This window comes from Megachile rotundata, chromosome 6 (assembly GCF_050947335.1).
Source record: "Megachile rotundata isolate GNS110a chromosome 6, iyMegRotu1, whole genome shotgun sequence".
Taxonomy (NCBI): domain Eukaryota; kingdom Metazoa; phylum Arthropoda; class Insecta; order Hymenoptera; family Megachilidae; genus Megachile; species Megachile rotundata.
In genome coordinates, this window is record NC_134988.1 from 15,091,981 (window position 1) to 15,110,036 (window position 18,056).

The following is an 18,056-nucleotide window of genomic DNA, read 5'->3' on the forward strand; positions in this document are numbered from 1 at the left end:
ATGATCTTGACCAACTACATCAACTTTTCCTATTATAATGTATAGGGTCATAGAAATATCGATTCTTCCACTGATGGGGGTACGAGGGTGTAATAGAGGTACAGTGGTATAGGAACATGGGTCATAGGGTCATAGAAATATACGGTATTCTTCGCCCTATGTGAGGGTGTAGATATATGGGGATGTGAGGACATAGGGGTGAGGATATAGGAGCGTGAAGATTGAGAGCTGTAGAAATATAGCGATATCGGAGAAGTAGAGATGTAAGATGTAACAGTGTAGGCATATAGGAGTATAGGCATCTAGGGACATAAAAATAGAAATGTACAGAGCTATAGATATACAGTCACAGTGTATATAAAAATATAGAAGTACCTACGGATGTGCGAATCTAAACACTCTACAAATCTAGAGGTGTAAAAATTTAGCAATATACGAACCAAAATAAGATGTACAAGTAATTAATAACAGCACGAATTCCTCGATACGGAACACGCCATAAAAGTGATTCCTCGCGAGAAATGACACTCACGTTCAACACCGCTGATACAGAGGTCTAAAGAGGAACTTGTTGAATTTCTGATGAAAATCGTGCTATCCTAAGCGATCGTGTTCTATATTTCCAGTCGAAAGGGTACTCTCGGTTGCTTCGAAAGCGTTCGCGAATGAATAGAGCTGCTCGAGTGGCGTTCGCGAGCAAAGCACAGCAAAAGGGGGAAAGTGAAGAGCGTTCGAAGCAAAAATAAAAGGAGGACATATCGTCGGATTCTCCGGTGAGGGTCGCGTTTAAATCTCACGCATATGACACTTGGCTCCGAGCTTGATTCTTCGTGTTTCCCGTCGTCGCTTCTGCTTCCTGCTCGGACAACAAGCGAGACGTGGCTCGAGGATCGATCGTCTGACCGGATCAAAGGCCAGAAACCTTCGTGGGAGAAACCTTAGTGCACACAAAGGGGTTATAATAAGCCCGTCTCGAGCGAAAACGCGAACACTCAGGTACAGTCGTAACTCGAGACATCGACGCCATTGACTATACCACTGAAATTGAATACTCTTCCCCGACAACTTCGTGTACACTTATATATCTTGCTGGACACGTTATTTCTTTAATTGCTGAAGATCTCACAAGAAATTTTGTCAGAATCACAGATGAAGGTTGCAGATACGAAAGATCAGGAACGACACATGAAGTTTTGGATAAAAATGTTGCTTACGACTTCGTTCGAAACAACTCCACTTCCATCTGGTTCAATTCGCAGCGTTTTAATTCGACACGGTTTAACTCCACGCGATTCGATTTGACACGACGTGATTTGATTTGGAGCTATTCAATTCTGGTGGATCCAAGTTCGCACGATTTAATTTCACGCGATTCCTCACGACGCGGTTCAATTCGAAGCATTCAATTCGACACGATTTAATTCCACGTGATTTAGTTCCACGCGATTCAATTCGGGATAATCCGGTTCCACGATTGTGTGATTCAATTCTACGTAGTGTGATGTGACTCAATTTGACAGGGTTCAATTCCACGTGATTTAATCCTACATGACTTAATTCCTCATGATTTAATTCCACACGTATTCTATATTAAATACAATTCAACAAGATTCAACTCGTTACAAGACAGATTAATCAATTGACTGTTCTTGATAATCATAAGATTATAATCATCATAGAATCATAATTACAAATTTCATCAAAGCAATCGGCTACACATTCCCACTATATGGCACTAAACACACATCCACTATACATCCATTACGTCCAGACATCCACAGTCAGCAACACACAATCAAGTACATCGTTCATTCACCTCGTCCTAACCTCAAAACGGCAATATAACCCGAGATCCCCTGAACTATCGATAAATTAGACTTATACCGAAGCGTAGAAAGGAATAAGGTAAAAAGAGAACAGGAAGAAGTGGTTCGTGCGACTCGAGACAAGCCAGCATGGAAGCTCGCTATCGTTTCCCTTCTTTCGACGTCGTTTCAATTAGCGGCCAGAGATTTACGACTTTGCATCCACGAACACCTTCTTGTCGCGTTTCCTCGAGTGTTCTCGAGATACTGGCAATTCACTGGCCGAGGAATTGAATTCCAAGCGGGTCGACAATGGCGGCGTAATCTACGGTGCTCGTGTTGTATCTTCCCTTCATCTTTGTGCCACACAGCGGCAGAAAAATTAGGGGTAATTTCGTCGAAAGGGTCGCCACGGCACGTCTGACGTTGGGTCCAAATAAACGATACAACAGAGGCCTTTTCTCCGCGCACTTTTCGTCCAATCAATCCCCGTCGCCTTTATTTATTTATTAAACGTCCGTCGGAGATGATTCATTCTTTAAATGAAATTATGCTCGTAATTGGGTTGCCGAGCAAACGGTTCGATAAATATTTCTTGCAGCGAGGTACTTTTATTTCGGAACGCTTCTGTAATGAGTCCTTGGGGAACATTTGCTTCCGAGTCGCGAACTTATATGAGCGTTGTTAAGGATTTATCAAAGAAACGTTCTTCGGAGTTCTTTGATATCTTGTCGCATGAATAAAGCGAACTTAATGCACTTTACCCTTAATTAAGCGGGAAAATGCATTCTGTAAGACGGGGATAAAACGATTTATGCTTCGCGATGCAGTTTTAAAGGACTTCGATTCGGTTTTAAACATGTGTCCGACACCGGCGGTGAACAAGCACGTTTTTCACGACTAACATTTGATGAATGAGAAAACGATAGAGTTATACGTTAGGAAATTGTTCAGTTTCCTGTCAATTCGAGCGGGTATAACATTCCTTCCATTAATCAGCCTTCTGCCTCAATTGCGAATACTTTTCACGCGTTCCAGTTAACGATCCAGTGAACAGGACCTCAATTTCCGGCGTCGAAGCTCGAGGAAACAACGTCGGGGCGAAACAACATTCTCTAACGCGAGAATGGAATTATTTAAGGCACCGTGGTCGTTCGCGTAACTAGGCATCAGGACCCTCCAAATGTCGGCTGACCCTTCTCTTTAGCAGGACATGTAGAACGATATTGCAGAAATTTTTCAGTTTTGGGAAGGGGGAAATTTTCGAAACTATGTAAATTATAAATTCTCCGAATTTCAAAGTCTTCAAAATCTAAAATTTCTGAATTTCTAAATTCTCACGCTCAAGTTCATAAACTTCCTAATTTTCGAACCCCTAACTTCCTAATTCTCTAACCGCTAAGTCAAACTTCCCAATTCTCAAACCCCGAAGTTCTTTTCTCCAATTCTCAAACCCTCAAGTTCTTAAACTTCTCAATTGTCAAAAGTTTAACTTCTTGAACTTCTCAATTTTCGAGCCCCGAAGTTCCGAAACTTGCTAATTCTCAAAGCCACAATTTCTAAAACTTCTCAATTATCAAACTCCCGCCAAACGTTTCAATCTCGATCCCCAATTTCCAGATTTCAACCGTCAACAAAAGCGTCTTCCATTAACCCTGTAAACAAGCTTCGCTGCAGAAGAGTAAACAGCGATATCAATTTCGCAAAAGAAAAAAATGCAATCCGGTTGTAAATCTTTTGGCGCGAAAGGCGATACTAATTCGCGTTATAGATCGTTGAAAATTTACTCCCGGCGGTGAAATGCAAATGGCCGGTAGTAAGTTTCGCCTATCTTTCACGGCGTTCCAACACACGGATGACTTCACACTGTAGGGCAATCGACCGATCGAAAGGTGACGGCGGGGTCGCATCGAACGTCGGCTTATCGGCTCGACGACGTGCTACTCCTTAAAGGGATGAACGTTTAAAGGATTTTCGAGGCTGCCAGAGGGGACGGGGATGAAACGGGTGGATGGGGTGCAGCCTGTGCAACTTGGCTGCTCGCACCTTCGAGACCGTTGACGGCGAAACGGATGAAATATCGTATCGATTTCCCATCCTGAATGCTCGTAAACTCTTTTTCTCTCCCCTCCACTCTTCATTCTTTCTCGTTTCATTTTTCTTGCTATTATACGGGAGCTTTTTCAGCCGCCGTCACTGCATGGGTCAACTGACAGCGAAATAGAGGAAAAAAAAATTGTATCTGATTTTTCTCGACTGTGCTACTTGATAACTCAGCGTTTTGTTTTCGAAGATGGTCCGAGAAAGTTTGCGCAGGTGGAAAAGGAATTTTCTACGTGTTGGATCATAGGACGTTCGTTCTATAGTAGAAGCGGGACACTGTGAGATAAAAGTATTTTTATCGGTCATTGAAAAGTCGATACTTCCTCTCAGCGAATTGACGGGCGTGATTATTTCGAACAAAATGGAACACGATCATTGAAGTAACATCGATTTTTAGATCCTTGCACCAATAATTTACCAACCGTATCTTTGAGAAACAAGACGATTAATATATAACGACGTACACATGTTCGTCGTCGAACGAGAGACGCAATTCGAGGGTTATTTACCGAACAGAATCATCAGTCCAGAAGTTGAAATTGCTGGAAGTTAAATTGTTTCCTCGAGCAATTTCCAAGTAACGGTGAGTTTTGATCATTCGCAATTGCCGTTTGCGCTGGACACGTAAGTGCCACCGCGATAAAGACAACGGTGATCTCGTGCCAGTAATGAGTGGACAATTTCGCGGTGCACGCAGCAGAAATTAGCGTTGTGCAAGCAGCAATTGCCTGGGGAGACAGAATGGAGAACCGACAAACAGCCGTCATTGTTGGTTTTTGCTCGACGTTGCTCGATTTATTTTTATTTTTCTCTCCGCTTTTCCTGTAAAGAGCGGCAAACACGTAATTTCGCGTGCCTGCACGTTCGGTCCGCAGACGCTCGTAGTTCATATGACTTCGACGTTCCTGCAGGGGATAATTAACAATCTGACGTTTATTCATTTAATACGGTGACATTAATTGAAAAAATCCAACCGCGCTGCGGTTTTGATTGTCCGTTAACGAGGGGATGAATGGTTAGCCTGTCAGCGTGCACCGGTGGCAGAAATTTCCCGCGCGTGTTCAGCCAGCTTCGTGGATTTAAATGGATCCTTTTACGCGGACAGTTTTAACCACGGCTGATCCGCGCCGGACATCCGCGGTTTACCACCTATATCCATAGATGGCCGTGTTACGTAGTCGACCGTCTATGTTCCAGCGTTGTGAACAGCCCGGAATTTCGACGATCCCTTTGTTTTGAAACGAGCGATCGTCGTTGCAGTTTTCTTACCGCGAAAACATGGCACGAAATTCCATTCGAAAACCGATATTACCGGCCAGATACCGATGTATTTAGTCAGACGCGATCATTTATCTTCTTATCGAGACTGGAACGAGGAGAATTTAAATTATGCAAACGGACAGAACGATGAAATTTACTCAACGAAAGTAATTAGTAGAATTTGTTCAAATTTGTACGAATGTTAATTAACGGGTTTGCAGGCGAGTGGAAAATTAGAACGAAAGTTTCTTAAATATTGTAGTGACGGCTCGCCGTTGCCAAGGGTAACTGTAATTCCAATTACCAGTCGCGTCTATTTTTCTTATCTGAAATTTGAAAATCCGCGCAGTTCCGAAAGTTCATTTTTGCAGCCTTAACGCGTCCGGACGGAACAAGTAATTAGAATCGTGCCGAGCGGATCATAATTATCGGATCTCGCGAATGCATGCGATCGGAACGTGGCACGAAAGCAATATCGATTTCTTCGGGGTGTCTCGATTCTCGCGACAGTGATAGACCTGTGCGAACTAAATCGAAAGACGAAGATATTTTCTCGTATCCAGCTGGCCGATCGCCGACGTGACTGTCGTCTCTGTCATCGTGATTCGCAATTATCGAATCCAATTTGTCCGCCAGAAAGGTGAGGATCGCCGGAGAAAACGTAGGAAAAAAGAAGAGGGTGGACGCGATCGAAGATAGAGAAAATGACGAGGCGGACGACGTGGAAATGGATAGAGAAAGAGTTCGCCACCCCGGAATTATCTCTGGCGCACCTTGCACGGTAATTACTCGGTGTCCGATCGATATCATAAATTCGTTCGATCGAAGAACAACGTAGCCATCGTCCACTCGCGCTCGAAATTCGGCCGCCTCAGTTTCCAACGATTTGCGGTGGCAATTCGGTTGAAAATCATGAACCGAGTCTGTTCTCGATCGAAATCTTCGCGAACGGCGAAACGCTGCCACTTACATCGATCCAATCGATTCGAAGCCATGGAAACGCTTAATAATCGGTCGGCGAGTAACTGGAGCACTAAAGGGCTGACTCGAAAAGGGCCGAGGGATGAGAATACGGTGGAAACGAGCAACTATCCGACGCGCAAGTTCTATCGTGGTTGTCTTGGCTAAACGGTGCCTCTTGCTGTTGCAAAGTTCCGCGACCAAGTGTCCGGTTCATGGTTGTTTAGGGTTGCGCCTCCACTTTAGGTCCCGTCTTCCATTCATGGAAAAGGGAAACATTACGCGCGGATGGAGTTGAAAGTGCTCGAGTTTAACGCGTTGTTGCACGTTCAGGAAATCGAAATTCGAAACGGGGTGGAACATCCCAATATTTCTTTTCAAACAATTACGTAACTATTGTTAACTGTTCACTCTGCCAACTCGTTATTCAATAAGGGGTACATTCTTAATTTCCTCTTTCATTATGCAATTTATGCAACACTTAATTAATATTTCCGTAACACAAAGAAATTCTTGATATTCGTTATTGTACCTTACATTCTTTAATTGCAAGTACATTCGTCTCGATGCAAATTCATCTTCTTCGTTGCATCGAGATTACAAAACGGAGCAACCGACGTCGAGGACCAAGTTGAATCTCGTTTCATCAAAATCGATGAATCTGTTACCGTTAATTAACGCGAGGTTCGATTGATCAAGTTCTTCAGCCGTCGACAGAGTACAGGATGCTAGTTCCTTCGATATAGCACCGAAACGAATTCGTCATGAATTTTATTTCAATTAATTACTGCTGCTTGCTATCACGCGCTGCTATCAACCGAGTATCGCATGCCTAACCGCCGTAATGCATTCATTGTCCGCGCAATCTGCCATTTAATCGGACTTAATCGCCACTTTGTGTTCCGCGTGACTGCTGTTGTTTATTAATTAATTCAACGTCGCTTAGGTGTCAACGAGACAATTGCCTTCAATGAACTCCGTCTCGTGGTTAAGCCGTTTCAACAACCGACGCTAATTGTTTCAGGAGAAAACCGAGAAAAAGGAACGACCTCGGGGTTTGCAGGAAAAGCGAATTTCATCTTTTCTACGTTGTTATGGAAAGTTCAATTTACAGACGGGAAATTTGAATTTTCCACCTGCTGCTTTGCCAACTTAATAGAATATTAATGCTACTTATAATGTTATTTCAAATGAATGCCGTAATGAATTTCGGCTCGGCTTGGTAACTTGTGGTTTCACTGCGGCAATCTATCCAAATCTACAAATTTTGGGGTTTTGAAGAAGTTTGTTAAGTGTCGATTCCAAGTCCTCAAATTCCGCAATTTTGCAAGTTTACAAATTTTTAAATTTACAAACTTAAAAATTTTTCAAACTCTCAAACTGTCGATGCCCCAATTCACCACTTTCACAAATGTCTACGCATTCAAACCCTCTAGTGACCAAATCCTCAAATTTCTAAACTCCTAAGTTTCCAAATACCCAAATTTTCAAATCTACAAATTTACAAACTCTCAAGTTTCCACATTCCCAAATTTCTGAATTTAACAAGCTTCCACATTCCCAAATTTCCAAACCCTCAAGTTTCCACATTCCCAAATTTCTGAATTTAACAAGCTTCCAAATCCCCAAATTTCCAAACCATCAAGTTTCCATATTCTCAAATTTCCAAACCCTCAAGTTTCCACATTCCCAAATTTCTGAATTTAACAAGCTTCCAAATCCCCAAATTTTCAAACCCTCAAGTTTCCACATTCTCAAATTTCCAAACCCTCAAGTTTCCACATTCCCAAATTTCTGAATTTAACAAGCTTCCAAATCCCCAAATTTCCAAACTCTCAAGTTTCCATATTCCCAAATTTCTGAATTTAACAAGCTTCCAAATCCCCAAAATCCCAAACTTTGAAATTTTCACCCCTAATTTCCCACACCCCAAATTTCCACAGATACAAATCCTGAAATTCCCAAGCCACTAAATTTTCCGCTATAAAAATCTTTTCTCCAGCTTGCGAAATTTCGTGTGTACACGAAGCCAGGACGACGGTATTTAACGTGTTAACGAATAACCGGTCGCCAACTAATTCCGACCATCGACGGGAACCAACGGGATTAATTACGAGCCCGCGATCTCAAGTTCGTCGTTCCCGGCATCGAATGAAATTTCTACCGAAAATACAGGACGGAATTATGAAGGGCCGCGGCTCAATTACCAAACCCGGACCGTCTGTCAACGTCCCGGTGTGTTTGTTCTCATCGTTCTCGTTCCGGGAGCGTTATTTCAAGCTGCGCCGTACCTCCGGGTAATAAGAGATACAATCGTAATATCCTGGACGTTGCGTTCCGTCTAAATTGTCCAGCCAGCTTATCCAGAATATTTACAGCCCCATCCTGATTACAAGCCGACCGTGTACTCGCGATACGGGACACGTGGAATATTTTCGTGGGTCCTCGGGAAATGTACCCCCCGGCCTAGTTCCCTAACAAATGATCGGCGGCTGTCAAATATAACCAGAAAAAAAGAGGGACCGAGAGGCCGCTTAACAGCCGGCCAGATAAAAATTGATGGCTCGTGTCAGGGCTATTATTGCGCGACGCGCCTAGGAACACATCATTAGAGGGGTTTGCATCAGGATTTTCTGCCCAAACAGAGACAGAATTTTCTGTACAATCTACGCCAAAATGTTAACATCTGTTTCCTTATGAAATCATCTTTCATTGTTCTCATAAAGAATAGACAAATATCACGATGCTGAAAGAATGAATGCGGTGATTTAATTATTTAATGTGTGTTACAAAGTATATCTGCCATAATTCAAAAATTTTTCTGGTAGAAATTAAGGATAGAATCTGGCTATCATTTTACCAGGCGTGTAGTTTGGCCCGGCCATATATTCGTGCGTATCGTGCCTCTAGTCGGGGAATTACGAGAAAGATTGATCGTACCTATTTGCCGAAACCAAATTACACTTCTGTTCACCCACGCCCTCTATCTTAGGAAGCCATTTCGTAGCCGTGGCTAGTCTCCATTTATTTATCACCGTCCCAATAAATAATTAGCCTCCTTAATAACGTCCGGTCTGCATCGATGTATCGACGGTCGATAGATTATTGTTATTATTTATTTCCGGCGAGAATAAAAGGGATAACCGTATGATGCATGGCCGCGAAGGTACAGCGAACGGAACAACGGGATAGAGAGAACGGGAGATTGTTTTCTATGATGTACGGTTCGAAGCACTGCCTCGCCAGACGTAATGAAAATTTTTTTTCTTCTACGACGGAAGAAAGGGTGGAAAAGAAAGAAGGGTAAATGAAACACTTACGCTGAACGGCACCAGCGAGTTCTTCACGGACGGGACCATCCATTGTTGAAACAGCGACATGACCACTTGGCAGCCGACCACGACCTCCAGGATACGTTTAATCAAAAATCTGCAAGAAGAAATAAAACGTTTCTTAAGGGATACTAAAGTAAATCTGTTTTTCATTCACAGATTCGTGAACTGGATTCGAGAACATAATCCTATTAACTTTCTAACCTCATACTTTAATTATTAAGTTCTTGTATATGACATCTTTATAAACTTGATATTTTTTGCACCTAAAGAGAGACTCACCGTATAGTTCAATAATTTAACGTAAATAGTTTAACCAAATCCATAGTGTTACATATGTAATGAATACGTAATAATGAATAGGTGAAACAATAGTGACAATCATGACTGTAAAACAATTCATCTAATTTTTCAACCAAGTACTTTTAAAGTTGCGAACGGTAAAAATACTGTCGAGAGCAAAAGGTTAATTCCTTGTGAAATACCATGAGCTGATAGAGCATGTACTTAAAAACGAGTACCATACTTTCGTAGCCAACAATAGTGGCAAGAAGCAACGGCTCTAAATGCACTTCCTGCTATAAGGTTTGTTAAAATACTTTGGTGCAGAGGGAAGAAAGTGTTCTATAAAAATCTCCAGGATTTCGGATACAATCGGAAATACCAGACGGAAGCACGGAAAGGAATACATCACCCTGTCCTCCCCCTCCGGAGTCCATCCAAACGTACCCTTCTCTATTTTCCCAACAATAGCCCACTTAAATCTAATTTCGCGAACACTCCGTTCGCCAACTTTGCCTTCTTCTCTCCGTTTTCCTTTCCAAAGGAAGTGTGTAGGATTGAAACCGAGCGAAAAAGAAGGCAAACTTTTGGTGAAGTGCTCGCGAACGGATACGAGCTGGTACCTATATAAACGTGCTCACCGGCGGGATTAGAATCGAAAGGAACTTTAGCGTAGAACACGAGTGTTTTCTAACTGATCTAATTACCAGCTCCGTTTCAGACGGTTACTTCGGTAACTGAAATTGATCGTTGCGACTATTCGGAAAATTATTTACGTGACGTTTTAAGTAACGGAAAGATAGAGTGTCGAAGAACTTATTGAGACTTATGTCGGTGATCTGTCGGATTTTTAATCGTGGATTCTTGATAGTAGCGATTATATTTAGAATTTATCAAGGATGACCTTGTTTATACGATATAGAATTTTGAGAATATTTTTGAATTTGTTGATTTCGGCTGAAATGTTCTGGCAACAATTTTCGTAGCTTCAATAAAAAGGAGAATATACGCTCGTAGCAAATTTCAGGTCAAACGTTGTACAATATACCTGCATTCTGAGAAGGAAATTTCAATCCACGATAAAAATTCTGAAATACAACTCAGAATATTCCTCGTCGCAAAGCGTTCTAATATTAGCTCCAAGAAAAGTTTCGTCCAGTTTTATACAGACACGCATAATGCATGCCCGTGAAAAATAGATGACGATGTATTCTTGCAAGAAAGCCGAGATCACGTTGAGCCTGTCGCGGGAAACAAGCAGATTAATCTTCCAGTCTCGTGTATTCAACAATCCTTCCTTCGCATAATTCTTCTTAAAAAATTAATTTCCATTCATTTCGCGAGTCACTCCGACGATCTCGTAATGTTCATATTTCACGGTTCAAATAATCTTACGATTTAAAACCTCAAACAATGAATTGAAAACCCCGAAGAAAAGAAAAATCTCCTCGCGTTCTCTTATTACTGTTTACCTTTTCCGAATCCTTTGTGTCCTAGGGAAATTCAGTTCGTAGCAGAGCGTAGGGGCCAGGATGTAGTAGTAAAGATCGCGGAGATTCAAGTTGTCCGGATATTGCACCAAGACGGTACCAGCCCCGTCTACCTCGTGCTTCGAGTCGTCGACCTCTGCGCCGTTCACGCTGGAAGCTGCAACAACGAATCGTATCCGCGTTAGACGTGGAAAAAACAAATTACAGCGATGAATCACACGCGGCTGGCAAGCAACAGGAATTTCACCGGCTCCTCCTCTCGTCTCCCGGCCAAGTTTCTCCGAAGGGGGAAAAACAAAAATCCAAAAGGGAAAGCTCGGACGGAGAGTTTGATGAAAAGCTACCGTGGAACTTGCACCGAAGAGCTCCGAGGATCATTTCGAACCTCTCCAGGGACCAGGAAGAATAGTTTAATCTTCGGAGGGAAACCGGCAAGTATTTAAACTTCGATCCCCCGAGCAATATAAGTTTCGATTGTTACGCGACGATAACCATTATTATTTCTCGAATTGAATCGGTAAGTCGAACGGTTCCAAATTACTCCTCCAGCGATCACGGACTAATTTCTTCAATATCATGGTAAATTTACCGTGGTAACCACCTCTCGGGATACGGATGATTAATTAGGAATGGAATTCAATTTTTGGCGGTTCGGGTAGCTAGTGGAAGGGCTAAAATTAAGGAAAGAGAGCGTTTCGTCTGGGGACTTGCTAGTGGACTCAGTAAAACATCCTAGGAATGGACAGGAACTACTTGTAATGAATAGGAAGGCTCGTACTAGCGAGAAAGTCAAGTCTAGGTCTTATGAGCCATCTAGTGGCGATGAGCGTAAGTGCGAAACCGCCACAAATTGATGAAAAGAGGATACGTGTAGGGTGACCACAATCGTCCTCAATAGTAGGGTTAATACAGTTGCTCTCGAAGAGGATTTTCAAACGATCGGTAGAAAATAAAGAAGGTATTGAGCAGCTGGGAGATTTCCATCGTTTCGACAAGCTTTTCGTTGGTTATTCGACCGAGACGATTCCCTGGTCCATGCGTCTAATCCGGCAGCAACGCGAATAGGTAACTGATAGAATCCCCTCATTTATCCAAATCCGACGGATAATCCAATCTGGAATTCAAATAAGCTCCGTTGCACCGGCTGTTACCCGATTACCGTAGCCGTTGAACGGTCCGATCGGGCCGATCCGGTCGACTACTCGCGACGTTCGGCGTCGTCTCATCGAATGCTGTTTGAAGGCAGCAGAAATCGACAGGAGTCTCGTTCTCGCGAACACGTCGATCCGACGACGGACGTCCGAGCGACGCCTGGCGACGTTCCACGCCTTTCCATTCCTCGTAATAAGCGCCGAAGAATTCGTCCAAATTAAATTCCTGCTGCCTCTTTTTCGTTCGTTGTCGTTGTCTGCGTGCGACCGACCTCGTCTCTGTCTAGCCACCCGGGGCTTCATTTATTCCCCCTCGTGTTTTTCCGGCTGTTTCCCCGTACTCAATACCTCGAGCACGGAATTTCCTGTTTCGTCGCGATGCTCGAGTTAATACGTCGCCGCGCGATCATCGAGCGTCGCGCGAACCAGTCGCGAGATACCGCGAGGATTCCACCCCGGTAATGGGAGCCGACGAAACGCGACTGGAATTTTTAATACGAGTTTCTTGATCCCGTTATGATTATAGACGAGCCGAAACTTGTTGAACGAATTCGGCTCCGGTGAATCCACAACACGTTCAACAGGTGAAAAATCTCTTACTGCGCTCATCATTTTTTCATACCCGAGATTTGATCAGTAATTAATTAGAGGATTATTGATATGTCGATATTCGTGAATGTATAAATAAGCGTTGTCTAGCTATCATATTTATTTCTGCACCGTGTTTTTAAATAAAACTCTGAGCTAAATCAACACGATCGATCATGAGAAAAGATTTATAAGAACTCGAAAGTGTGATGAAACGTTTGGAACTAACTTTTCGACCATCCAATACAAGTTGACAAGTAAAAATTTCGAAAGTCATCGAGTTGTACGACGTTTGGAAATTGGAAACGTTCTGATCTAATGAATCACCAACGTTTCCAGGATAGGATGAAAACACCATCAGTTTATCGAGCAAATAAATTTCTAGAATTAGATCTCCATGTCGTTCGGAAATTGTGGCCAACTGGTATCGAGACAGCCGAGGTCTGTTAGGCTCGGTTCGCACTGTTCCAGGAAATTTACGAGTCCGCCGGATTGCCTTGTCGAAGATTGCAGCCAATCCTATCGGTCGGAAAGCTTCGTCTCTTGTACCGTTCAAGCTTAATTTGTGAGATTTCTCGCTCGCTTTGCGATCCTCCCTTCGTCTTTTCAACTCCTATTGTCATTCTTCTAGCACGTGCCAACAAATGTTTTATAACCCATACGAATCGATCTGCTCAATCTTTTATAACACGATGAATAAATATTTTATTAGCTAGGCAACATAACTGTCAAAAATGATTCCATTTTGTAATTTGGTCAGATTAAGATTTCGAAGTCTACTAAAATTGTAGAAAATGGACTGCAACTCAGTGGAACCAGCATTTATAATCAAGTCCCTTGCACTCAGCAAGTTCATAAGTTAAGATGGATGCCTTCCATTCCGTCGTTCGTACAAGCCATATTTTCGCTCTAAACCTGAATTAGCCACGTCTGTAATATCAGGTTGCGATACACCTTCGCCGGGCACAAAACACGAACTGATACTTGGGATACAAATAACACGTGATTGCGTTTACATGTTGGCAAAATCACAGTTTGCAGACCTTACGGATAATCGTCAGATCGATATTCGCTGCCTTTATAAAAAGAGAGATCCTCACACAGGAATAAAGCTCATAGTGTCGAAGAAGAATAATAAAGCTCACACTTCATATACAGCTCTTGATTCGTAAACGTTACTCGGTATGATCGCAAAAATAATTCAGGATGTATGATTATGAAAAGTAATCAGGACTGAATTACAAAAGTTATTCAGAATGAAATTACAAAAAAAAGTTACTCAGGATTAAATTATAAAAGTCATTGGTGATGAAATTAAAAAAGTTATTCAGGATTAACTTGTAAATGAAGTTGTACGAGGATGGTAGACATCGACGTGGAGAGCAACGATAGACACACCCAAAAGGGAGCGTACAAATTGTTCCTGTTTGCAAATTCGATTCGAGTCCATTTCGTCGTGGCACAGGCATCCTCGTTTCCTGACTTCTTGTTCACGGTCGAGGCTCGTTAATCAATGCCAAGATAATGCGGGAGGAAGACATAATGGCGGATGCGTGTGAATGGTGCATCGCGGAGCTGATACCTTTGCCGGAAGTCGGCGGAACAGATGTTGAGGAATGGTCGAACGTTAAGTATCGCGAGGCGGGATAATATAGTCGTTAAAACGTTACAATCGCCTCTGTTCGCGTTGACCGAAACGAGACAGCCCGGTTTCCATCTTTGAATACGTAATTTCGCGACCTACCCGTCGCGAGACAGCGAGACACAAAGGTCGGACGGGCAAGAATAATTAGATGACTGTTAATTCCGCGCTCGACCGGACTCCGTCTGTCAGCCACGCCGTTTCGCGATCGTACGATAACACCGAAGTACAAAAAGTGTCGCGGGCTAATGTGATTATCGAAAATCGATGGAGCACTCCGTTCCTGTCGAACGGAACGCGCGGTCTCGCGATCGATCGACTGATCGATTCGAAGAAGCACGGTAGATTCTGAAACGTAACCGAAGCCACGAACACGTGGATAATTCTCTCTCTATACGTGCCATGTAATTTTCCTTCTCTACCCCTTTATTCGCTAGCTGTACGTCCAGGTATTCTGTATTATTGCGTGGTATAATGACGACGTCGACTTCTGTGCACGATGTGCCCCTTTTCGCGGAAGCTTTTTGTCCTTTCGTGTCTGGGCACATGGGATCGATCGTACCTAGATCGAGTTCGATGGCCGTCTCTTTCGCGTTACTCACGATAACTTGTAAGCTTGTCGACATATCAGTTGTCAAGCACCCGGGTTTGCCAACGATTATAGTCGCTATCGTGCCTCACGTAAGTATAGTAAATGGATCTTCCTTACCGGTATTAAATACTCTATCGATATAACATCGGCTTAAAACTGATTATTGGAATAACATCATGGTGGAGTACCCTACATCGCTTTAGTGCGGTGGCGTTAGTATACTCCAGCGTTAGATATACCATATCTTACTCTGTCCAATTATCTTTCTAATCTATCATTGAATTAGCTGTTTCATTTCACCAATTCTTCGTGAAACGTATGAAACTAATTAGTTAATCCAGTGTAACCTCTAACAGTTTATGCTTTTAATTGAAGATTTAATTTTGTATTTACAGGTTGTTTAACAAATAAAATACGACTGCATAAACTGAATAGAATTTGTGGAAAATAGTGATACAGCTAATATATAGTGGACTCGTTATTTATTGAAAACCCAGAAGCCCAATCGATTCACGTGTCCTCGTTTCAAAGCAATCTACTTTAACGTCTGTCTTAGCTCGAGTTAAAGAAGAAGGCCCTTCTAAAGGTTCTTGGCCAACACGAAGAGCAGATCGGTCGGTGAACGAACAGCGAGTAAAAATGAGGCAGAAACGGACCAATCATTGGACAGACGTGCTGGTCGACTATGGTTTCGCGTGCCATACTGCCATTCTAGTCGATGAGTTTCTGGCGAACGTTTCGAAGTTCCCTGAGGAAGCTTCATATTTTTCTTTTTTTACTCTTTTTTGTTTGTATGGTCTCTTTGTTGAACCTGGCTGCATCGCGTGGCTGTTGTGCAGGAAGATAGTTTTTAGCGGTCGGTGTTTTTGGAAACTGTTAGCCGGGATGTGTTAAATAATGCATGGACCGTGGATGAATTTATGGAGGATTTCAATTTCGGCAGTTGGAACACACGGGACACTTCCTCTTTTGTCCACACCTTCTTCAAATTAATATTCTATTCCGTTTCTCGATTAACGTTCGTGTATGATGTTACTTTTGTCCGTGCGGTATATCACGTGACCAGCTTCATTATACAATGTTTCTGACACTATGAAATTTAATAGAGTTCAGGGGTATGAAACTATAGGTCTCGTAAATGCACCTCTGCCGCGAAAAGCAGCCTTGTTATAAACGAAATGTAACTTCCTGCCGCAATATATAATGGCACTTGTTATCGGGTTTATTTAACTATGTATCAGTATTTTATTCGGCCGAATAAAAGACATATTTCATCGGGACGAATATCGAATAACAGATTAAGGGCTCTACTTTATTCCCGTATTTTTTCTGCGCCGTTTCCGCTGCACTAAATTCGAATTATCATTGTCAGCGAGAATCTCGACCTTCCAGTGTCGTTCTTCAAACGTTCAAGAGCGATTAGTTTATCAAAATGCAATTGATTGCTCACAGAATCGATAGTTCATTTGCAAATCAACAATCCGACATGTTTTATTCATCTCCAGAAGCTATCGTGTACTTTAGAACGATTTCTTCTAATATTCGTGTTTCCATCAGCGACTTTCTCGAACGTCTCTCACAATAATTCTCCCGCTTGTCAGACTTGCCATCATTTACGGTTTTAAATACTTACGCAACGTTAAACGTTGTGTCGTACATCATTGCCAGATAGAAAGTGCGCGAGAGGGAGTCGTCTAACGCCATAGCAGGACGAGTTTCCGTCTAATTTATTACTCCGTTGACGTCTAACCTTTCACGTTGCAAGTTCGCGAAAGCACCTACGCGTTGGAAATCTTCTTATGTTCTGGTATCACGAGCTTCGCAGCTCCCGCAAGACCTAAGGAACTCTACAACTTCACGCTATGAAGGGTTGATTTGAGACGGGGTGCTGCGGGGTTCAGAAACTTACGCTTCATGGAAGTAATTTCTATTTTCTTCCTTTCTTTTTTTTTCTCCTTCTACTGGTCCGAAGGGTTCCCGTTATTTTGCTCCGTAATTTTTATAGCGGACAAGTTTTACACCTTGCTAGACGTGCGCTGTGGACTTCGTTGTCTAGAGTTTTTAAGTAAGTTATTTTATATGACGTAGACAGATTATTTTTAGATCTCTATGTTCTCAATTATATTGTGGGATACTTGCTTTACTTCATTATTATATTCTTAAATTGTTATATTTCCAGATATGTATAATGGTTGGATTTCTATATTTTTACATTTCCAAATTTATATATTTCTAAGCCTCTACATCTTCAGATCTCTACATCGCTAGATCCATAACATCCCCAGATCCTTAAAAAAAATTTTCCAAATTTCTTCATCTCAGATTCCTACGCCTCAAATCCTTGTAACCCAAATATAAATTTCTTCATTCCCCATATCATTCGTTATATCACAGCAGTCATTCAACCTTTTACCCAAGCCTGCAATTTCATCTGGGCACACATTTATATCCTTCCTCCAGTTGCGAACAAAAAGCACGTGCAAGGTAATTAGATGTTACAAGAACTGCAGAAGGTTAAAATTTCTTTCGATGCAATTTACGAGTTCACTTTGAAGCCGTTCTAAGAAACGTGAAACACTATATGTAAGACAGATTTCCATAGCACGAAACAGAGCCATAACACGTCAAAATGATACATGAAGTCTTTACAATTCCACGTTTCTCGCTCGGTTCGGGCCCGATTCTCTTACTCCGACGGAGTCGTACAAGAGAAGGGTTAATATTCCATGAGGTGAGTTTATTGGGGAAAGGTCGCTCGTATAATTTGACTTTGCCAGCTCTGAATAATCGATATACCACCAGCCTGCACTCAATACCCGGAAACAGACGCGAGGCTGATCGAGAGTTTAAA

General features: G+C 42.3%; 1 protein-coding gene across 3 annotated transcripts in view; it reads right to left on the bottom strand.

The window, feature by feature from the left end:
• Window positions 1-18,056, bottom strand: part of mdy (diacylglycerol O-acyltransferase) — a 114,466-nt gene that overhangs the window by 16,032 nt on the left and 80,378 nt on the right. For all 3 annotated transcript variants that reach the window (XM_076532828.1, XM_076532827.1, XM_003704346.3), the window contains 2 exons: window positions 11,215-11,389; window positions 9,449-9,557 (listed from right to left, as the gene is read on the bottom strand). In XM_076532828.1, the coding sequence (XP_076388943.1) occupies window positions 9,449-9,557; window positions 11,215-11,389 (284 nt within the window). The remainder of the gene's footprint in view (window positions 1-9,448; window positions 9,558-11,214; window positions 11,390-18,056) is intronic.